This window comes from Medicago truncatula, chromosome 8 (assembly GCF_003473485.1).
Source record: "Medicago truncatula cultivar Jemalong A17 chromosome 8, MtrunA17r5.0-ANR, whole genome shotgun sequence".
In the NCBI taxonomy this organism is placed as follows: domain Eukaryota; kingdom Viridiplantae; phylum Streptophyta; class Magnoliopsida; order Fabales; family Fabaceae; genus Medicago; species Medicago truncatula.
In genome coordinates, this window is record NC_053049.1 from 12,969,510 (window position 1) to 12,992,147 (window position 22,638).

Here is a 22,638-nt window from a genome sequence, read left to right on the forward strand (position 1 = left end):
GAATCTTGTCATTGAATCTTCATCTCTTCTTCATCATTTGCAAAGCTATCTTAGACATATGTAGGTACATCTACCCTTGTGGGTTTTGAGGTATTCAAACAAACTATTATGTAATTTTTTGATCATTTAATATATGGTTCTAGCTATTTATTCAATATTGTTGTTATTCTTGTTTTTATTATTTTATTGAGATTTAAAATTAAAATGATATGGACACATACTTTTGAATCTAGAAATAGAATAACAATTTATCTTAAGTTATCACTCTAGATATGGATGTTAATATTTGATAATCACTTTTAATCTAGGACTTAATGTTTTTGGGTCATTTAATCGATTAGAAAATCGTCGATTAAACGATCCAATCGACTTTGTGATTGTTTAAATGTTTGGGAAATCGACATTTAAACAATTCCTTAGAAATAACGATATCATTTGGACACGAATGATATTGTCGAGTGATTGTGATAATATCGTTTAAAAAGCTAGAATCCATTATTTGATCGTGAGATTGCAGTTGTTACGCTTGGTTGAGTGTCTCTGACCCCAAGCGAAATGACCTTATCTTTTCTCTATTTATTTTATGTCTAATAGTTTATAGGTTTACACAAACAAATATTTTAATTCCATACACTTAGAACAATATTGATTGTTGAATGGCTGGAATATCGCGCTAGTCTCTGGGGAGACGATATACAATACTTACTTTTGATTGATAGAAAAATATTACATCATACGTAACGAGGTTTGCTCACGAGCTGTGGGAGTTACCTACGATTTTCATGATATGGTTTGCTAGCCAAGCCCTACCTAACCACTATTTATACTCAGGTCTTAGCCTTAGGTCGGGTTGACACTTCTTACCCTAAATTATGACTGCACCTCTTGAACGCACCATTAACTTGGGCGTCGGAGAAAATGCAAGTACACAACCCCTCTTTGTTTCATCGGGGACCGACAAACAACTTAACCGAAGTCATCACTTCACCTCAACTCAACTAAATCAGGCAAACAATAAACAGTTTGGTGGCTCAGTCTCGTCAAACGGCAGACTTAAGCAGCTCAACTATCCTTTTTGATCCAACCGGACCATCCATGCATGCATGCGCGCGCGCGCACACACACATATATATATATATATATATATATATATATATATTAATTATTGTAATATCTATACTATTTAAAATTATTAAAATTGACTTTCAATATTCAATTTAAATCTTTTTTATTTTAAAAAAAAGTTATAACAAAAACAAATTCAACCAAAATAGGTAGTTAGTTTTCAAATTTGAATTTATTTTTCTTAGGTAAGCTAGGAGAAAGGACATGCCTCAGAAGGGAACAACGACATCCTAACTAGGTTGGCACCCCACGAAACCTCCTTCCTAAGCCACCAAACTCAAAAAATATTTTATTAAAAAAAGGAGAAAAAGATGTACAAGAGGGGGGACTAGGACAAAACCCTTCAAAGCTAAAAATACAAAAGAAGAAAAAAAGAAAAAAAGAAGAAGCAGACTATGGAAATCTATAGTTAGGCAGACTGCACCGTTCACGAAAGAAATCAGAGTGTAGTTCCGGAGGTAAAGAAGCCAACCAACCTGAACGAAATGACCCATATTGGCCAATTTGTCAGCGTAGCAGTTACCTTCGCGGTAAATATGAGAAGAAATAACCTTAAAACCAAGATGTAGCGCATTATGCCATTTGTTACAAAGCATAACCAAGACTAAGGAAGAATTTCTATAAACCTTCACAACACTTGTGGAGTCGCTCTCTAGCCAAATATTCCTCCAACCATTTTGCACCGCAAATTCAATGGCAAAAATGAACCCATTAATCTCAGTATGAAAAACAGAAGAAATGCCAAGATTACAAGTAAAGGCCCCAAGAAATGTCCTTAGTTGGTCCCTGAATAACCCACCACAAGCAGTGTGCCCTCCAATGACTGAACCATCGGTATTGACCTTCAGCCAAGGAGGAGAGGGGGCCTTCTACAACACCATAACTATTTCTTTGACCCTCTGGTTATGGGGGGAAACCGAAAATGAGTCAAGAAAACTAAAGTCTGAAGTCAAACAATTACCTGTCAAGGAGTTACCACTCATAGCCACTAAAGAGTGTGTGCGCACATTGGCAGCGTGAATTGTCACCTTTCTCATAGAGAAGTGTAATGTGTTACGAGATAACAAAATAGTATGTAGAGTATGCACCACCGCAACCATAAACATGTCAGAAACCTGAGAAGAACCGCGAAGCGGAATACAAGAAAGAATAGAAAGAACTGTGGAAAGGTCCAATACACAATTAAGCTTGTCACCAAGCCAATACCAAAGCTCTACAACAATGGGACACCATAGGAATAAATGCTCGGATGTTTCCTCCGATTTCAAGCAAAAGGAGCAAATTGAAACTATAACACAACCCAAGTTTCGAAGATTTTCATCCGTTGGCATTTTACCATGTATAAGCTGCCAAAAAATAAAGGAGTGGGAGGGCGGTATACAAGAATTCCAGAGGTGCTCCGCCCAAGGAAGCAACACATCAACCGACCTAAGGAAGGATAATGCCTGCTTAGCTGTTAACTTACCATCAACAGACTAAGGCTAAACCTGAGTATCAGGGAAAAGGGTACTCAGCAAAACAATAAGCTATAACTGATTAGTCACTTTAGGGTGAGAAAAACACAAGAGTGTTAGCTTTTTCTTGTTTTTAAACTAAGTCCAAAGTCTAGAGTGTAATAAACTTCAAATTATGAAGCAATGTTCATAGTCTAATGCAGCGGATAAAGTAAAGATAGAGAGAAAAGATAAACACACAGAGCAATTATCTTGGTTCCTTCCACAATCCGGAAGTAGTCCAATCCCCCTTGCACTTCCAAGGAGATTTCACTATAATCCAATCTGATTACAAATGCTCAAGCACAAAAGCTAGAGACTTCAAATACTCAAGCACAATAGAAAGATATTTCCTATGCTTAAGCACAAAAGCAAGAGACTTCAAAACAAACAAATTACACAAAAATAAGTTTGGTTTGAACACTTGATATACAATCAGTGGTGTTCACAATGCAAATCAAATCAGACTCTTAAGTTTCTAGAATTTTTAAGATAAGAAAGTTGTTAAGAAATTCTGAGTGTTTGATGCACAACAATTTTAGTAGAGTTTTGACACAGTTTAAATGTTGTAGAGTCTCTACTAATCTTCAAGTCTTCTTTCCTTTATATAGAGGTGTGAAAGAGGCGTTGCAGAGTTGTCAGCACATCAAAGAGTCGTTGCTGAAGCTTTGATCATGTCACTAATGATCTGTTGCTTTATTTGGTTAATAGCATAGGAAGGAATAATTTGAAATTCATTCCTTATATGTAGAATTAACCAGCAGAGACACAACTATAGTAGTATTCTGCGCAGACAATAGTGGAGTAGTGGTTGTACAATTGTACTATTATCCTTTCTCTTAGCTCCTTCAAAGGATAAAAATCCAATGCCTTCTAATTCCTCTAAAATAGTCGTTTCTCCAGGCTTCTATTTCTTCTGCAAACTTGTGCTTCAAATAACCACTTTAATTGACTTTAGGTTCTTTACTTCTGACTCTGATGAACTTCAGACTCTAGGTGACTTCATACTCTGATTGTCAGCTTCTGATGGTCTTCAGACTCTGATTTCTTCAGACTCTGACTTACAACTTAAGCTTCCTTTGTAAATTCATTTGCTCTCATTTGTTCTTTTAGAACCAGTACTTAGTTTAAAGACTTATAAATTTTAGTATATGATCCTGCACAGTTGAACAAATATTAGCATATCCAAAATAAAAGACGCATGAAATGAAGGGTAAATGTGAAAGAGTAGAAAGAGAATAAATCCACATTAAAAAAGAATTGCGTTGATAAGGATGAAACATAAATAATGAAAAAACATCCTAAAAATCTTATATTCTTTTATATATATTTCCTATGATCATCTATACTATATATAAAGAGCATAAGAGATTTTGGGCTATCTTTTTTATTATTTCAATTATATCATTGGAAAAATTATATTACTTTGTTAATTTCATTAAAAAAATTATATTATATTTAATATATTGTTGGTGTAATTAAAAAAGAAACATAGTTTGTTAGGTTTGTTATAAAAAGACGATGTGGTTTGTTGGGTTTGTTATAACTTGAAATTCACAAACATCAATCTCTATACTTTTAATCAAAAACAAAATTTCATAAAAAAAACATCATTCATAACTAGCGAAACGAGCACTTACATGTCCGTCTTTCCGCTTTTTTTATTGCACCAACGTTTGAAAATTAATAACGGTATTTTTTTTATGAAATCTTGATTTTGATTAAAAGTAAAAATATAAATGCTTGTTGCATTCAAATTATAACAAACTAAACTAACCATTTTTATCTATTTCAGTGACACCAACAATATAACAAAAAAAATATAATCTAAATTCTTATCTTTGTAATGACATCAACAACAATCATTATATTAAAAAAAAATTGGTTAAGGGTATAATTGACATAATGAAAAAGTCAGCCCAAAATCTCATATTTTCTTTGTGTAAAGTAAATAATAGATATGCCCATATAGTTTGTTATACTTTTTAAAGGACAAAAGAAAAAAATTGGACATATAATCATATCTTGTTTGTTACACTTTTATTTTAATATTTGAATTTTCACTTATCTATTTGTTATATGTGCTTTTATATTGAAAGTTGAGGATACTTTTAAAATGAGAGAAAATCAGCCCAAAAGAACTAAAAACATATTATTTTATTTATATATAGTATACATTCACAAGTGTTAATGTAATAAAAAGATCGGTGTTCTCTCAAAAAAAAAAAAAAAAGATCGGTTTGCTAGTTATTATAAAGAAAACATCACGTATAAGATCATTAAAAAATGAGGACACATCAATTATTCAATCAATTTAAAAAGAATATTTTTACTTATAGAATTTATTCAAGTTTTTTTATATATATAGAAAAAAGATTAAGTTACCTGCAAGTTTGACTTGGAACCAATGAAAAACATTCTTAATTCATTTGTTATTATCATTGATATTCTTGACCTTTGGACAAGAGAACCACAAATAATAAACCTTAACTTATATTCAAAAGTGACCAAACCAATAACTATAGCAGCGGTTTCAAAAGCTGTTTAAATCCAATGAACTTTCCTAACCGTTATGATCATTTGTTACTAAAAACCAAAGATTTGATATAAACTCTCAACCGTCTGATTTTGATTACCTCATTTTCAATTGGTCAAAATCGTATAATGGACCCCACGAATATGATTCCAAGAGGCAACAGAATCAGCCTTCTTCTTCCACAACTCTCTACTTCTCTTTCTCACCATTCATCTTCACTTTGAGTCACACCAAAGCCACTTGGATTCCACATAAAAAATATTGATATTTTTTTTTTATAAGGGTTTATTTTTTTGGGTCCTCAATAAATTTTTATTGTTTATCATCTTCTTTATCTTTTGGAACTTGTGGGCTGTGTTATATTGATATATACTATAATATAATATATAATATACCTTGGAGCTTTTATTTTTTTCTTCTTCTTTGTTTTAGCTTCTTGTGTTTGTTTTTTGTTCTAAAAAGATTGGTTTTGTGAAGTGGGGGTGTTGAATTTTTTATGATGAGTTCAAGTAACAATTTGGTTACTACAATTATTGGATTTGGATTGAGTGCAACTTTCATTGTATTTGTATGTACAAGATTAATTTGTGGAAGATTTAGAGAAAGGCATGTGGGATCACGTACTATATATGAAATGGAATCAAGACCAGATATTGAACGGGTAAATTTCAACTTTGACTTTTTTTTCTTGTTCACTCTTACTATGAGTTGACTTTTTTATTTGTTAACAATGATTGCATAATTATAAAGTCAATTAATTGATACTATACTGTTACTTTATTTTGTTATAATTTTTTTTTTCTGGATTTTTGTTCTTAATTTTTGAACTTGGCAATATTTGTTCTTGAGTATTAATTTGGCTCAATGAGTAGTTTTTTTGGTTGTTTATGTCATAGTGTAACTGTTTAAGTTGGATGGTTCAGATATTAATTTTTGCATTGTTTACTTGATAGCCAGAATATCATGGTAATGAACCTGAACCTGCATTTGTTGCTGCAATCCCCACTTTACATTTCAATGAAGAGGCCTTCAATCATCTTCAGTGTACACAGTTAAGTATAGTCTCTAATTTGCATATCTTATATATTGACTGCAAGTTCTCTCATAAAAGTCAGTATAATTGTTGTGTCTCTTACTCTTTTTGTGTTTGATATAATCCGCTGCATTCAGAACCTGAGTCAGACTCTGAACTCACTTAGATTTTGATTGGATAAACACTTTTAGAGAATTATTTATTTTAATAATAATCTTATTAAACATGCATTTTCTAATTCTAAGTAACAACTTTTAGAGTAAACTTTGTCAAAAAAAAAAAAAAAAGTTTTAGGGTAAACAATTATTTTGGTTATGAATATATTAAACGCTCATTATAATCATTGAATGTTTCAAAACTGCAAAAAATTCATCAACAGGTCTTTGCTTAGCGTGTTTGGCTCTCAAATGTGTCTTTTCTTAGTGTGTTTGGTTCTCAAATGTATCTTTTATTAGTTAGTTTGATCTTTGAATGTATCTTTCGTTAGTCAGTTTAGTTCAGAAAATGACCAACAAATTACCTACAAATATTTTATTTAGGGGTCTTGTTAACGAGTCCCCCTGGATACCCTTTAATAAGCATCCTAAATTTAGTAATTATTATTTCAAAAAGTCAACTATTATAATTTTGAAATGCCTTGAATGTACATTTTTTTTATAAAAACTTAACAATTAAAGTGCTTAAAGAGTGTCGTTAATCTATCCCTTTATTTATTTATGCAGTTTTTATTATCCTCTAAATCCAATCTAAATTCAACACATGGATTTGCTAACCTAATAAGACAAACTTAGGCAGCATATCTTATGCTTTGATCATTGCTTACCAATACAATTTTGCTTTTTCTAAAAAAAACCTAATAGAAAAAAAAGAACTATTCCAAATTTAGCTATTTTTTTTATAGCACAAAAATTTTGTCCTTTTCTAAATTTCATTTTGGTTTTTACAGGTGTGTGATATGTTTAGGAGAGTACAAAGAAAAAGAAATATTACGCATAATACCTTATTGTGGACACACATTTCATCTTTCATGCATTGATATGTGGCTAAGAAAACAATCAACATGTCCTGTATGTCGTTTGACATTACATAATGTTTGTGAAGAAAAACATGTGAGACCTGTGACATTCACCATAAGACAATCTCTTGATGAGTCTAATAGTACTTCAGAAGGGAATGAGAGACAAGGTGAAGTTAATGCAAGAGAAATAGAATCAAGCTGAAGTTGATGATATAGGATAGATATAGATATAGATATAGATTATAAAGAAGTTTTTGTTGTATATTCTTGATCTTTTTCCTTAAGGGAATGGAGATTATTAGACACACTATTTGATTACATTACATAATGAAATTTTTGTGGGTTTTACTAAATAGTTTGGTTTCACTTATGTTTTTAATTAAGTGGTTATTTAGTGAAATCCACATGAAATATATTGAATGATAACCGGTATATATTGCAAAAAAGTGTCTTGATACTAGGGTGTCAATATACATCCATAATTGACGATACTCGTAGGGATTACCTATTTAAAACGTCATTTAAAAGTCTATGGACGATGAATTTTTTCCGTAGAAATAGGGATGGGGAGAAAGTTATCCGACTGTAGCGGGGAGATGGGGCCATAGATCATACTCCAACTCCGAGAAATTTACTAAAATTTATATCTATATATATAAATATTTGATATATTATATTTATTTTTCTTTCCACATATCATGTGTAATTTTTTTTTCAAATGTAATTTTTACTATTGAGTCTAGTAAAAAATAAAAATTGTGTAAACCGTATTCATATATAAAATAATAATGATGATAAAATAATAATTTTTTCAAAAAAAATTATAATGAATTTAGTGTAACCAATTAGAAGGCTCACAAATGTCATCAATTCAGTCCAAGTGGAAAAGAGTTCAAATCTTTTTAATCAAGATATTTACTAAAAAATATCTCTAGTGCTTGTGAATGTGAATGTGAACGGAACAAATTCTATTGAAAGAGGTTTCCATTGTACCTCACACTATCTCGAGAAAGGTTTCTTTATCCTCTTTTTAATTCTCTGCATCTTTGTTAATTAATGTAATGTGTATGTTTCATTCTAGTTTTCGACACTTCTTATGTTGAAATTCATATATCTTAGTTAATTTAATTCATTTTAATTTCTTAAAAAAAAATATGTTTACATGATCATAATTTTTTGGATATAGTAAAAATTTATTATTTAATTATTTTAAAAATACATAATATTTCTTTTGTTTTTTTTATATAAGATAAATTGATATATTGATTTATATATTATATCATATACATTAACTTTTGTCCATCCACTTGTCTTTTTTATCGAATGTATATTTCTTTTTATTGTTTTCAAAATAGTTGGGACCGCTCAAGACCTTTTTCAAAAATTAGTTTTGTAGTTTCAAAAGGATATTGTAAGCAAAAAAGAGTTTCAAAGAGGATATTATGCATGACCAAATAAACCCTCCACGTTAGATTCATCCTTAGTGGCACTTTCAAAATGAACTATCAATAAATAAATAGCCAATTTACGTCATCACGATGCTGACATGGTCCTCTGTGCCCTACACTCTCATCGCACCACCACCCTCCAACATCTTTTTAATTTTTTAGATAACTCTTTATCTACTTGATGGAAGAAAGTGTTAAGAGTCCCACATCGGTTAGGAGTTGGTCTGACAATTTATTTATAAGTGGGGCAATCTTCACCTCACAAGCCGGTTTTGTGGGGTTGTGTTAGGCCCAACTACGATTTCTAAGAGAAAGAAAAAAAAACCTCAAACAACACTATGCTCAGGTACTTTAGCTTACGAAAATTGCTATTCTCATCATTAGTCTTGCTCCAAAACACCATGAAAATATAAAAATACTTCAAACGGTAGTTAACTGTCGTCGGAGAACAAAAACAACAGTATTAGTCAGCGGTATTTGACTGACGTCAAAAGGTATTTTCGTATTTTCTTGATGTTTTGGAGAAAAAATGATGGTGAGAAGAGCATTTTTCCTACCTTAAAGACGTTTGAATAGATCCATGATCAACCAATTGTGTGGAAAATTTATTATTTTTAGATATTTTGTATGAAAAATAAAGGATATTCATTTAGATTGATATTGTAGTACAAACTTAGAGTATACATGTTAATAACATAAAATGACAAAACACATAAGCCTACAAATATGAATACACTCCAGTGTGCAAAGTACCCACGCCTTCAAGAACGTTAATGACACCAAAGTCATTATTAAATCCGCAACATATTGAAGCATATCCAACAATCTGAGCCGAACAAAAATCGTGACAAGATGGGACAACAAAGCAAACGACGAACAAAACAACGTAACACTAAGAAGACGAAATCTTGAAATAATAAACTAAATATATGTGAAAATTATTTATTTGAATAGAAGGAAAGAAGTTCCCGTGATCATAGCTCAATTGGTAGACACAGGGTTGCATAATATATGTATGGGGTTGCGGTTCGAACCTCAAAATTTCCACTTATTCACCTAAAAAAACGTAAAATTCTATTAATAATTATTAGTTGAATTTTACTTATTTTCTGAACAAATTTCATATTATCAAAATCTTCTACCCCATAAAGTTTAAAAGACCATCATTCCTGTAAAGTAAACTTAGCTCAGTTGGTAGGAATATTACATATTATATGCTGGGGTCGGGGTTCGAACCCCAAACACTTTACTTTACTTCCCCACATTTAAAATGTATAAGCTCTAGACACTAGGCTACCAAACAAAAGAAAATAAAAGATCAACACCAAAAAACCTTTACCTTCAATATTCAATCGCACTTAACCCAACAAAGCAAACTCTAGAAATCCATCTTTAAAAAAATTAAAAAATTGACCTCATTGTTTTGCAAAAAATAGATTTTAGGAAAAGAATCTAATAATTTTTTTTTATTTTAGAGCCATAATAATGTTTTTCAAAATCTCAACAAATATCATTATTTATTTATAAAAAAAAAGTTTTATTTAAATAAAAATCCATAACAAGGCACTCATAGTGTGTGATTGGTGGAAAGAAAGTGTTGGTAAAGCCAAAGGAAGGCAAAAGAAGAAGAAGAGTTGAACACGTGGGAACCATGATGTCCACTTCAACATTCTTCTCTTCTCTTCCTCTACCTTCTTTCACCAAAACCAAATCACTACCAAGTAAGTAACAATAATAACTACCTCGTACCATCTTGTTTAAATGCCTTGTAACATGTCGTGTCCAGTATTCGTGTCTGTGTTAGTGTTTCATTGGATGAATTTATGATGTGTATTTAATTAATGCCTTGAAGAAATATAACTAACATTTCTCAGCTTATTGTTTGTTTTATTAGTGTGCAGCATGAGTAAGGATCCGGTTCGTGAATGGATTCTCTCTGAAGGAAAAGCTTCAAAGATAACCAAAATTAGTCCAGTTGGAGGTGGTTGTATCAATTTTGCGAATCGCTACGACACTGATGCTGGTTCATTCTTTGTTAAAACAAACAGGTAGTATGAACTATGAAACATACATTCTGCTGTTTTTCTTTCTATGGAATGAGCTATCTGTTGGTTATTTGGATTTGTTGGATTATGTTTCTGAAAGTTGAAACTTTATATCAGGAGTATTGGTCCATCAATGTTTGAGGCAGAGGCTCTTGGTTTAGGAGCTATGTATGAAACCGGGACCATCCGTGTGCCTAAGCCGTACAAGGTGAGAAGATTTTACAGTCTCTGAAGCACATACACAGACACAGAAGCTGGACATGACACTAACACACTGATAATAATTTCAGAACATGAAATGATTGAATGTAACAACATATCTCGGTGTCGTATGTCATTGTATGTTGGACATGCCTTCAATCTGAACTGACAGTGTTACATAGTTAGCAGTAGTGAGTTGTGAATGAATCAGGAAGATACCGTTTTTGCGAGTTTGTTAGTGGGAAATTGAGGTAACATATTAATAGGATTTGTAGGTTGGATCGCTACCGTCTGGTGGTTCTTTCATCATTATGGAATTCATAGAATTTGGAGGATCAAGAGATCAGGTGAGTCTATTAGAAAGTAGTTCCAATAAGAAGTACATGCGGACTTAAATTTTAACTTCTTGCTTCCCAGTCTGTTCTAGGAAGGAAGCTTGCAGAAATGCACAAGTCTGGAAAATCAAGTAAAGGCTTTGGTTTCGACGTTGAAAACACCATCGGCAGGTATGTTATTGTAATTGTTATGGTTATGGTTATCATTTATCATGTCTTTTTTCTAGGTAAGGAAGTCTTTTGTAATTTGTACTAATTGATTTTTAGTTATATAATCTATATTTTGATGTAGCACACCACAGATAAATACCTGGTCTTCAGACTGGATTCAGTTTTACGGAGAGCACAGATTAGGTTACCAGTTGCAGCTGGCATTTGACCAATATAGTGACAGGACCATTTTGGAAAAAGGTAACTTTGCTCCAATATAGTGACAGTACTACTACCGTTCTTTCCATTCGCCGATTTTGGCCATACACCTGATTTTAGTGTATGACATTTATATTGAATAAACTGAGCAGGCAATTGAAATTGAGTGCACAAACATATTAGATGCATGTAAGATTACGTCAAGCGTACAATTCGGATTCCTTGCAGTAATAAAAGTACACAGTAAACACTCTCGACCATTGATTTAAGATGGTACAGTTCAGATTACACGTTCACTAAAACGGTTTTAAACGGCCATTAATTTAGATCAGAGGGTTGAGGTCGGTAATTGTTTGATGCAGTTACTGCAGGGAATCCATTTCCCAAGTTTACTGTATAGGGAAAACAGGAGGCTATTATTTTCTTGAGGATAGTTGTATATATTTTGATCTGTCATGTATGAACAGTTCCTTGTTTTTACATATATTCTTGGTGCCTTAATCCTAGAACAAGTGTCTGTGAGACAAATCAAAAAGAACATACTACCTTCAATTAGAATCTTAATCTCAATTAAGTATTATTACAAGGTCTTAAATAGCAGTCGTGATCGCATTAAAGAACTTGCATTTTCGGCTGTTACGGACTATGGTCATCATAATGTAAACTATCTATACCTTTTTTCGGCTGTTCCTCGCGGCGTAACAGTGTTTTAACACAGTTGTTTCCGTGATTTTTGTTCACTCTGTTACTTAAAACAGAAAAAAAACGGACACTATCTCTACCTTTTTGGTGCGACCGTTTTCACGGTAACGGGATGTTTTTCAAAACCTTGGTTATATATATTGCAGACATATTTCATAAGAGACTAAAAATGTACAGCTAAATAGTGTTATGAGCTATGTCAAACTTCGCCATTTGTTTGTTGCATTTTCTCATCGAAATTTGGAATCATAACAAGTACTAGCGCTTATTGCAGCATTACTTAGTTTATAATGTTATAAGAAAGAGTACTAGCCTCTCCTCCAATAAGACTCTACGATTTATATCTGATTGACTTGTTCTACAGGCCAGAGACTGGTGGAAAACATTAAGCCGCTGTTTGACAATGTGGAGATAGAACCGTGCTTGTTACATGGAGATCTCTGGAGTGGTAACATAAGCTCAGACAAAAATGGAGAGCCTGTCATATTGGACCCAGCATGTTATTGTAAGTCAAACATTTGTAAGAAGCTGTTGTTTGGCAACCTGTGTTTGGGACCGGATTATCTTGAGGTGTAACAAGTCGGTTTGGAATGTTTTTTGAAAGAAAAAAACCTAACCAACAAAAAAGAGACCGTTTAATTAGTTTTTTGCAATTTTTACTCATGAAATCCAAGCCAAACCGATGAAGAGCAGGTTGGTTTGGTTCGGTTCAATTTGGTTGACATTTCCAAAAGACTTTAACTGAGATGCAGGCCTAGAAGTATTAGTTGCAAGCTAGAACCTCTAGCTATTATAAGGAAAAATTGGACTGACTGTTACATTGTCTTGTTCTACAGATGGACACAATGAGGCAGAATTTGGTATGTCTTGGTGTGCTGGCTTTGGAGGCTCATTCTATAACTCTTATTTTGAGGTAATATTGTATGAAGCAAAATAATTAGTATCAGATAAAATAGTACATAGATATACTCACTTGCAATGTTTTAAAGAAATTCAATCTTTAGCATGTGAAATATCATTTGATTATGTAATTTTCAGATTTTGATAAATTTCAAATAATCTCTCCAGGTAATACCTAAACAGCCAGGCTTTGAGAAGAGGAGAGACCTATACTTGCTGTATCACTATTTAAATCATTACAATCTCTTTGGCTCTGGATACAGATCATCTGCAATGTCTATCATTGATGATTATCTAGCTTATTTAAAAGCTTAGGATTGTAATAATTATTGACAAGCTTAATCAAATGAGGCTCTTCTCTTGTACATTTAACTAATAACTTTTCATCTTCAGTACTCTGAAATGGAGAAGTAATATACCAATGCACAGACATACATTTGTTTTCTCTTCATTTTGATGATCAAAGAAAAACTTTAGGTGGGTAGATTGAATTAAGATGCTACTAATGATTTTTTTTTTTTTTTTTTTTTTTATTTTTTTTTTTTAGTATAAAATAGCTGAATTATGTCTAAATTTTCAAAAATTTGGGTCATTTTACGTCGTAAATTACTGTTACGAAGTTTTCAATTTCTTTCGAGAAATGAAGATGATTCCTACTTAATGATAAGGTGGGTTACATAAACTTAAGTTGGCTTATTTCATTTACTTCAGAAACTAAAATACTGAATCAGAAAAATATTCACATAGCTATTCAATACACATACAAGAAAAAGTTAATTTGATTCTAGAGTCTATTAGGTGAAGATGCTGAGATTACAAATACCAGCTTCTGGTTTTCACAGTGGGTAGGCTCTCAAACGTGATCGTCTGGGTGAAAAAACGTCAATCCAAACAGACGCATAGACTAAAGAGAAGCATCGTGAATTGGGTCTCTAAGCCTTCCAATTGTGATTCGTCCCTAATTCAGGCTTAGACCCCCCTTCCTATGTCAACACAAATGAGCTCAATACTCCATCTACTGGGACACGATGAAGACAATAAGAAACAGTAAACCAATTTTTTTTTTTTTAAATTGTTAGATTCATACCGGAACATCGACCCTAGATACGTTAAACCACGCTAATTATTTTGATTTAAGGTTCAAGCTGTAAAACAAATCTATATTTCTTAACTGGATAGCATCATGTAATTGATCACAAAAACCATAGTTGAAGACCAAGAACACCAAAAGATGTAGAATGGATATATATTAAGAACAGAATGCCACTGCATGTTAGTTTTCATAATATATAAGCAAACAAGTATCACTGTTGTTGTTGACCTTGTCGTTATTCAATGCAACAACTTAAATCAAAACCAGCAAAAGCCGATATATATAAAGACCAAATTCCCAACGAAAAAGTTCCAGAAAAAAAGAAATTATTGAATCCTTATTGTCTTGCCATCCTTCCACATCTTCAAGCAACAGCATTCACATTGCCTGCCAAATCAAAGTGGCCTAATTAGAAATTTTTAACAAAAAAAAAAAAGATAAATAAAAAGGAGAATATCTGTAAATAATAATAGAAACAAGAAGAAAATGTAGACTCACTCGTGCTCGCGGCCCGAGCGCAGGCGCAATGAAACATTACTGGCATGTTCATACCTCGAATCGTTGATAACCACATTTTCAAATCCTCATCAGTAAACAGCTGAGTTCCTTTTGCATAAAAAAACTTATCATAGTATGCTTTTTCATCTGGTGGTAGTGGTGGCATAGGTAGCACCGTGCATAATGGTTCGCACATGTCAAAGGTCAGCGGTGTTGAAAAATTCAACTGTTGTCCTGCATTAGAAACTTCTCCATCTTCTGTATTAAAAACCTGGCTGATCTTTTCAGATACATCATCATTAACACGGTTTATAAACCTACCAAGGCTGGATGTGGTGTGCGCAACACCTTGCTGTTCCAATGGCAGGGACAGCTGATTTTGACTGAAAGGTGACTCCTGACAACTTGAGCTTTCCAAGGGAAGAAAAGTTGCAGAAGTGTCAAGAATATGCACAGGCACAAAATTACTGAGATCCTTCGGATCGTTGATCAAAACTTGTTTTTCTAAAGGGCATTTTCCTTGACTTTTGTTAGTCCGAGACACATATCCATTCACATGCTGTTCCATTGCAGTAGCACGTAGGTTCATAGATTGACGATATCTCTGAAACAATCAAATGTACTATTAGGTCGTGATTAGAATACCACATGATAATGCAGAAACAGAATATGCAGCTGGAGACTAATGCTGCTGCTCCGTGCTAAAACATAACTGAAATTAACAATATTGAAAACAAATTCAAACTTTTTAGTAATCCCCAATGGTGGGAGCCTTGAGCACCGGTTTCCCCTATTTTGAGTTTCAGACTTTACATCAAGCAATACGCTTGGACATTTTCCACACATGTCAGTTATTAAAAAGTGTACAAAAAAGAGTTGTACAAGATAGAACGCGTGCACCATTACAAAGAACAAACCTGTAAATAGTTTGACGCACTCTCTTTGGTAAACTCTTCCACATTCATAATCTGGAATATTGTCTTCGAACCAGCTTCACACAAGAAAGACAACAAACGTTATTTTTTACTTATAGCTAGTAGCACTGCAGAAATTCATAAATAATACGCAAGGTCAAACTCACCATCGATTCCAGCTATTTCAACAGCTTCCAAGAATTTCCTATGTAAATCATCGGTCCAGCTTTTCCTTTTCCTGTTCAGGAGTACTGAGTTATCATTATCAGGAAATTCATGTTCTTTACCATTTGCACTTCGGAGAGTCTTTTCTCCTGCATTCAAGGATGGTTGGCCTTCTAGACCAATTGCATTTTGGCGAGATCGTTCTCCTGTATTCATGGATGGTTGGCATGCGAGACCCTTGGTTGCCATAATCACATCTGACAGACGCCACACGAAGTCAGGTACTGCTTCAGTGACTGTTGTTTCATATCGGTTCCACACTGCAAATCGCCAAAGGTCATGTAGATCAGAAATCTGAACTGGCTTTCTAAAACACCACTTGGCTCCAAAACCAAGAGCCCGTGATATGGAAGGAGTGTCATCATCATAAGCAGTCATAACTACAAATGCAACAAATAGTTACTGTCAGATAACGATTGATCTCAGCGACAAGCATGTGAGGCTATAAGTAAATAGTAAGCCAAAGCTAGTACTAGAACTTACTGAAAGACGGGAGATTAGAGCTTTCTCCCATTTTCTCGATGAGCTCATATATTTCCATGTCTGGCAACTGAACCTCCACAAGCACAAGGTTAACCTCATTCTTCTTCTCACAGATAATGGATAATGCATCGGAAGCTAGTGAAGCTGTCATAACTAGTATTGAAAGAATGTCAAGAAAATTGTTTCCAAAATAAATAAAAATGGAGACAACATCCCAATAGTTTAGCCTTAAGAAGCAAAAATTAAAAATCACGGTTACGTTAAAATAAGTTATCAGATTATATGATGATCTCAAGCGAGGAAGACGCATGCATACATTAAACAAGAAACTATTAGCTGAAAGAACAGAGTCAATGAATATGATAAATTTATCAAAAATTAATCCATAATGAATAATCATATTGATTTCTATGGTTAGTAGATACAACAGCTAGAAATATGGAAATATCTGAAACATTAAGGTTGCCACGAAACCTGAGTGTAGTTCAGCAGCATAGTAGCTACAAATATAAATATAAAAAATAACTTTTAACTTCCAGAATAAGTGTCAATTACCTTCATATCCAAGTGAAATAAGCATTTTTGATACAATTGTTCGGCATGCCGAATTAGCATCCACAACCAACACTTTCACACCGGCTACTGGACCATGGTACCTCCTCAGCGTCACTGACTGGGACTTGTCAGACTCCATGATAGAAGAGAGTAAAATGCATAGAAGAATATCTGAGTGCAAAAATTTGTTGAGTGAGAGAAGGAGCATGTATGATGCATACTCATAATACAAGTATCAGATATGATACAACACATTTTCATTACAACTATATGCATATACTTAAAAAATGTAATAAGATGCATCTAAAGATACATACACAGAATTGATAAAGACAAAATCATAAAATCTCATAAATGTATAGTTGTAATTTAAAAAATCCAAACTAACAATGTATTCCTTATACATTACTTTATAAAACTAGAACACAATGCTTTGGATATTGTTTATTTCAGATTTGGAATAAAAATCTAATTAAATTGAATACTATAATTATAAAGCAAACATAATTGCAAAACAAAAAATATACTTTAAACTTTTATTAGTACAAACATGCATCAACTTATCAATGAAAAGAGTCATGCATTGAAATGGACTGATACGTACAGGATGAGAATAGAGCTGTTTAAATGGACACATAAATACAATCACACAAAAATATTGTATTGACATTAGCACTTGCACAGAGAACAAAAGATGAAAATCATTGTGACTCAAGTTAAAGAAATTGACAGATGAAAAAGTCTGCATTAGAATTAGATAATTATGTTTCAGAAAGAAAAAATAAAACTCGGATACTTCACGGATATTTACAGGTAAGATATCCAAGAGAAAATTGGTATCGCAGATATAACTGATATCAATACATGAAAGAAGTCAAAGTACTATTGTAGCCTCCAAACTGAGCATAAGTCAAATTTTTGAATCAGCTTACAACGGCCGCAACACAACCATAACCACAATTAAGACCTTGTCGCAACCAATAGCACCGCGACCACAACACAATTAAAACCTTGTTAACAATTATCATCAAAGTGGAACCCCCCCACAGAATCCGACATTAATTCCACTCATTTCATTCCGAATCAATCAACAGAGATTAATTATATCAAAAGGAGTGAACTACATGCAAGGGAAGATAAACGAACACAAGAAATTAGAGAAATCACAAACAACAAACATTAATAAGATCCACTAAATACGATGATTACATTAGGGTATTCGATTCACTTACCTGAGTAAAAGAGAAACGGCCGAACAAATGAAGGCGTAGGGTTTGCGACGTTGCACTTTCATTTGAAACTTCAACTTTATTATTTTTCTAAGATATGAATAAATGTTTACTTAATTTGATGGCTAATACAAGGAATCAGTTAGAATAACGAATCCGACGACCTTAAATTCATACCATGCAGATGTGCCACCTGTCAGCACCTTTTTCCAGTGTTCCAAGAACTTTAACATGGAAAGATGGGGTATCCCCTTTCAATATTAGTCCTACCTCATTCCATTAAATCTTTAACCTGAAGCTTTTATGCAATCCGGTGATCAGCCACTAAGCTAGCCAACACCTTGCAGCAGTGGATTAAATTGATTGCGGATGCTCTTTAGCGCATGTCTACCTTTTTAAAAAACAATTTTGGGGAAATGAAAATTATTATTAATAAACTAATGTCCGTTTTACAACTATCTCGTATGGGATTTAAACTTCGTCTCTTGATGTTACAAAGTCAAACTCTTACCAATGAGCTGACACCTCATGGACAGAGTATGTCCTCCTCATCTTTCAAGTATCAAATCAATATCCCTGCACAAGACATGGCATTAGCATTGAATAGTATCACCAAAAAATGAGAGACGAAACATGACCTAAATATATGATTAAGGACTCACCATTTCAAATCTCCATCCAAATTGTTGGCAGAGATCTCACCATAGTTGGCCCCATAAATTCTTATCAATTCGTATATAGAGGGAGGCTGAAGTAGAATCCAATTCTGTGTGATAAGACCGTGCACCAATAGAATAGTTATCATTGCAGAATCGGAAACACTTTTAAGTTATAGACCTTTTAAACTTTAAACCCATATTTCAACCTTAAGCAAATAGCTGAAACTTATAGATTGGTTGATTTTATTCACTTAAAGCAAATTCTCTTTGGCCTAATGAAGTATCAAGCTAGAGTTTGAAACTTAAACCCCTCACCCAATATTACGATTAAGTTTTTTAATCAACAATCTTCTGGTGAAGTATGCAGCTAAGAGCAACATAAAAATTCAAGCTTGAGGTCTCCCAGGTTTATGATTATGTAGAGATATGATGCTTGTATAATAAACACTAAACCCTAATACTCTGCAAATGCAATGCAGATCTGTCACGACTGGTAAGGTGTGAGAGAGTATATTCTCTATCATTCAGCTACTCTGTTATGTAACTTCCTAAGTTAGACCTCTAAAAGTATAAAGCTAGAACTTCTTTGTAGTATAACAATCAAGTTTTCACAATTTAAATAGAAAGATATTAAATGGTAACCTTGCAAAGTTACGATCCCAAAGCTCTTTATTTTTTCTTTTACACATAGTGTAGTAGAAATTACATCAAAAGTAAGAAATTTACAATTACAAGAAAGAAAAGTATAGTGTAGTAGAAATTACATAAAAAGTAAGAAATTTACAATTACAAGAAAGAAAAGTATATCTAAACATGTTAGAAAGTGGAATTTTTCCTCTTAAACTCAACTAGGAGCAAGCAATATGAAACCTAATATTTGGTTACATATAGTCACTAGCCTATGGCTATGTTCAACTGTAAAAAAAACTTATAAGGCCTACAAATCAATGCAATTCTACTATCGCTTCAACATTCTCCAGAATTACTAATAATGCCAGAAGATCCAAAGAACAAGTGAGTTAAATAAAAGGCAACGTCACTATGATTCTGAAAATTAGAGCTTGAAACTTTCCTCTTTTTCTTTGAGGTCTCAATTTCAAGTTCTGCTGCCTTCACTGTCGAAATTTTTAGACAATTCTTCCCTATATTTGTCACTAATTTCTAGTGATCTGGTTGAGTGATGGAACTTAGTAACACTTATCTGGATGCTTCTTGAGTTCGGTGATGCTCGCTTTTCATTTTCTTGAGAAGGTCGAGGTTGAATTCTTTCATTTTCTCAAAATCCTTCAGCTCCTGCAAATCTAAAGCAACAAGGTTCACCCTTAGACTAAAACTTCGGAACAAAACAAATAAAACAGAATAACCATGATACAGGTGACTTTAACAGACAAATTCTACCTCTCAGAAAACAACAACAACAACCAAGCTTTATCCTAAAGTCTCAGAAAAAGAAAAAAAATTGTGACTTCTACCCTTTTTCGCTTCAATTATTTTGCCCGGTCTACACTGGATTATACAAGAATGTGTCAGTGTGAATCATACTGAGTACTCGGTAAATTATAGACCACTTCATATCGTTGTTTTTGAGAGGGATGTTCAACTCTGAATTCAATCCAAACTTGAACCCTAGTACAGCTATGCAATTTAAGAAAGCACAAGAATTGAAATGGGCAACCTTGGTTCCATAGTAGAAAGTTATAAAGATTGAGAAAAATCGATCATCCACAACCCTTGATGAAGGATTCCTTAAAACATGTTTCATATTGAACGAATTATGTCTTATACATGCATCTCCAAAACGAAATGGTAACAAAGTTAACTAGATTTAGATATCATTCCAAAAGAGATGCATATGAAACTAGGTCCTGTTTGGATAAGCAACTTAATTTGTAGGCTTAAAGATTATAAGTTATCTTGGATAGCTTATGAAAATAAGTTAAAAACAACTTATGAACTAAGAAGCACAGACACTCCTGGGATTAGATGTGTCCCGTTGTCGGACACGTGTCGGTGTCCGAGATGACACCAATACATATGATTACACTGAATTATATCATTTTCTCAAATTATTAGCATTTCGGTGTGTCTGTGTCCATGTTTCATATTATAACGTGAATGATTACAGTGTAACAAGAAGATAACTTAATAAATTACAGTGCAAACAAAATGTATCATAAATGAGGAATTCGGGAAAATAAAACTTAAATGGGAAAGAGGAAACAGTATATACCTGTTGATGAAATGAACGGAAACTACGTTCCGAAATGAATGAATAATTGTAGTTTTCTTGTGACGGAGGATAATCATTGAGTAAGGAAGAGCGAAGAGCGAAGAGAGTGAATATCAATACTTTGTTTAAATACTCCAATATTCCCTTCCTCTTATTTTAATTTTCTTTTAGCATTTTTTCTCTTTTTTTTTTTCTTCAAAATAATTGTTATTTTTTAATATCAAATTAGCATTTATTATTTCACCATTATTTATTTAAATTCATCAAACTTGACTAGTTCACTAACTACAATTAATAAGAATATTTTTTTATAAAAAAAAATTAATAAAAATATTTTAGTAAATGGTATTAATTTTATTATTAAAATCAACACAATTAATCATTTCTTAAAAATCGTATATAATTTTTAAACGACTATTAAAATGAGATGGATAGTATTTTTTTTTATCATTTAAATATATTTACTTTGGTTTAAATATATTCTTTAGTCCAATATATTTAATCAATAATGCATTGATCATTTAAGTCATTTTTAACTGGTCACTTACCTTCCTTCAAAAATAAAATAAACTAGTCGCTTACCTTTTTAAAAAGATTCATGTTCTATTCCATTAGGCTATGTTTGGTGGTTGAATTGTTGAAGAAAATAAAATTGTAGTAGTATATGTTTTACATAATAATAGTTTTTTAATCAAGGATAAAAATGAAATGTATCCATGAGCATAGCTCAGTTGGCAGGAACAACATTGTTATATGCAGGGGTTGGGGTTCGAACCTCAAACACCTCACTTATTTACCTTGAAAAAGGTCAATTCTAGCCATTAGACTACTTGACAAAAAAAATAGAATAAAAAAGTTATAAGTTGTTCCGTTCTGTCTATTCCATGGAATGGAAACATTATCTCATCTTATTATTATAAAATAACCAAATAATGGAATGGAATCTGTACCCCATTCCGCTCCGTTTCACTCCATTCCATTCTGTTTCCGTTCCATTCTGTTATGTTCCATCAATCCAAAGAGAGCTTTAGTCAGGACTAATAAGGTTATTATAAATTTTCAAATCGTAGGAAATAGATTTTTTCACAATAAAATTTCATTTAAGCATTAATTTTCTTTTTTGGAGAAAATTTAACAATTAATTTAAACACCAAATGTATATAGGTATCTATGGGTGGCCCATAATTATCTCATATTCTTTTTACCGATGATGTTTTGTTGTTTTGTGAAGCTAGTGCTGAAAAGGTCAAACAGGATTAAGGATTAATACCTTAAGGTCCAAAGCTATGTGTTCTAGGATGGTTCCAGGGGAAAGAAAGCGTGAAATACAAGACATTTCAATTATTAAATTTGTGGTGGATTTGGGACATTACCTTGGTTTTCCTCTTGTCAAGGGTCGAGTTTCTCGAGATGTATATAATGACGTTGACCAAGTTTCAAAAAGACCAGCTACTTGGAAAGGAAATATCTTGAATAAAGAAGGACGAGCCTGCTTAGTGAAGTTTGTCATAGCAGCAATTCCTGTTTATACCATCCAACTTCACTAT

General features: G+C 32.8%; 3 protein-coding genes across 8 annotated transcripts; 2 read left to right on the forward strand and 1 right to left on the reverse strand.

Moving 5' to 3' along the window:
• Nucleotides 1-5,543: 5,543 nt before the first annotated feature.
• LOC25500957 (RING-H2 finger protein ATL39) lies at nt 5,544-7,512 on the forward strand. Of its 2 annotated transcripts, none has more exons than XM_024772377.2 (3): nt 5,544-5,815; nt 6,112-6,206; nt 7,134-7,512. In XM_024772377.2, the coding sequence occupies exons 1-3, from the start codon at nt 5,651-5,653 to the stop codon at nt 7,405-7,407; spliced, it is 534 nt and encodes a 177-aa protein (XP_024628145.1). In that variant the 5' UTR covers nt 5,544-5,650; the 3' UTR covers nt 7,408-7,512. The 2 variants fall into 2 exon arrangements, with proteins under 2 accessions (XP_024628145.1, XP_024628144.1); XM_024772376.2 differs by having other exon boundaries at nt 5,549-5,815; nt 6,108-6,205.
• A 2,703-nt stretch (nt 7,513-10,215) lies between these two features.
• Nucleotides 10,216-13,656, forward strand: LOC25500958 (protein-ribulosamine 3-kinase, chloroplastic). The gene is made up of 9 exons (XM_013589495.3): nt 10,216-10,374; nt 10,548-10,701; nt 10,816-10,906; nt 11,175-11,246; nt 11,317-11,405; nt 11,527-11,645; nt 12,670-12,810; nt 13,142-13,218; nt 13,374-13,656. The coding sequence occupies exons 1-9, from the start codon at nt 10,305-10,307 to the stop codon at nt 13,518-13,520; spliced, it is 960 nt and encodes a 319-aa protein (XP_013444949.1). The 5' UTR covers nt 10,216-10,304; the 3' UTR covers nt 13,521-13,656.
• Nucleotides 13,657-14,437: 781 nt separating this feature from the next.
• LOC25500959 (two-component response regulator ORR22) lies at nt 14,438-21,203 on the reverse strand. 5 transcript variants are annotated; one of them, XM_013589496.3, is made up of 11 exons: nt 21,092-21,203; nt 18,865-20,162; nt 18,714-18,778; nt 18,380-18,593; nt 18,206-18,292; nt 16,974-17,144; nt 16,419-16,571; nt 15,878-16,315; nt 15,714-15,787; nt 14,797-15,400; nt 14,438-14,685 (listed from the first exon to the last, which is right to left on the reverse strand). In XM_013589496.3, the coding sequence occupies exons 6-11, from the start codon at nt 17,110-17,112 to the stop codon at nt 14,663-14,665; spliced, it is 1,431 nt and encodes a 476-aa protein (XP_013444950.1). In that variant the 5' UTR covers nt 17,113-17,144; nt 18,206-18,292; nt 18,380-18,593; nt 18,714-18,778; nt 18,865-20,162; nt 21,092-21,203; the 3' UTR covers nt 14,438-14,662. The 5 variants fall into 5 exon arrangements, with proteins under 5 accessions (XP_013444950.1, XP_024627531.1, XP_024627530.1 ...); XM_024771763.2 differs by having other exon boundaries at nt 16,974-18,292; nt 18,380-18,589; XM_024771762.2 differs by having other exon boundaries at nt 16,974-18,292.
• Nucleotides 21,204-22,638: the final 1,435 nt, after the last annotated feature.

What these genes read in the sequence shown, in the direction of transcription:
- LOC25500957 (XM_024772376.2), top strand. Translation starts at nt 5,651, where the DNA reads ATGATGAGTTCAAGTAACAATTTGGTTACTACAATTATTGGATTTGGA. An exon ending in CAAGACCAGATATTGAACGG is followed by an intron (nt 5,816 to 6,107) that starts GTAAATTTCAAC and finishes TTTACTTGATAG; the next exon opens with CCAGAATATCATGGTAATGA. An exon ending in AATCATCTTCAGTGTACACA is followed by an intron (nt 6,206 to 7,133) that starts GTTAAGTATAGT and finishes TGGTTTTTACAG; the next exon opens with GTGTGTGATATGTTTAGGAG.
- LOC25500958 (XM_013589495.3), top strand. Translation starts at nt 10,305, where the DNA reads ATGATGTCCACTTCAACATTCTTCTCTTCTCTTCCTCTACCTTCTTTC. An exon ending in GTGTGCCTAAGCCGTACAAG is followed by an intron (nt 10,907 to 11,174) that starts GTGAGAAGATTT and finishes TAGGATTTGTAG; the next exon opens with GTTGGATCGCTACCGTCTGG. An exon ending in ATTGGACCCAGCATGTTATT is followed by an intron (nt 12,811 to 13,141) that starts GTAAGTCAAACA and finishes CTTGTTCTACAG; the next exon opens with ATGGACACAATGAGGCAGAA.
- LOC25500959 (XM_024771763.2), bottom strand. Translation starts at nt 17,181, where the DNA reads ATGCTCCTTCTCTCACTCAACAAATTTTTGCACTCAGATATTCTTCTA. An exon ending in TGAAATAGCTGGAATCGATG is followed by an intron (nt 15,788 to 15,877) that starts GTGAGTTTGACC and finishes TCTTGTGTGAAG; the next exon opens with CTGGTTCGAAGACAATATTC. An exon ending in CGCTCGGGCCGCGAGCACGA is followed by an intron (nt 14,686 to 14,796) that starts GTGAGTCTACAT and finishes TTGATTTGGCAG; the next exon opens with GCAATGTGAATGCTGTTGCT.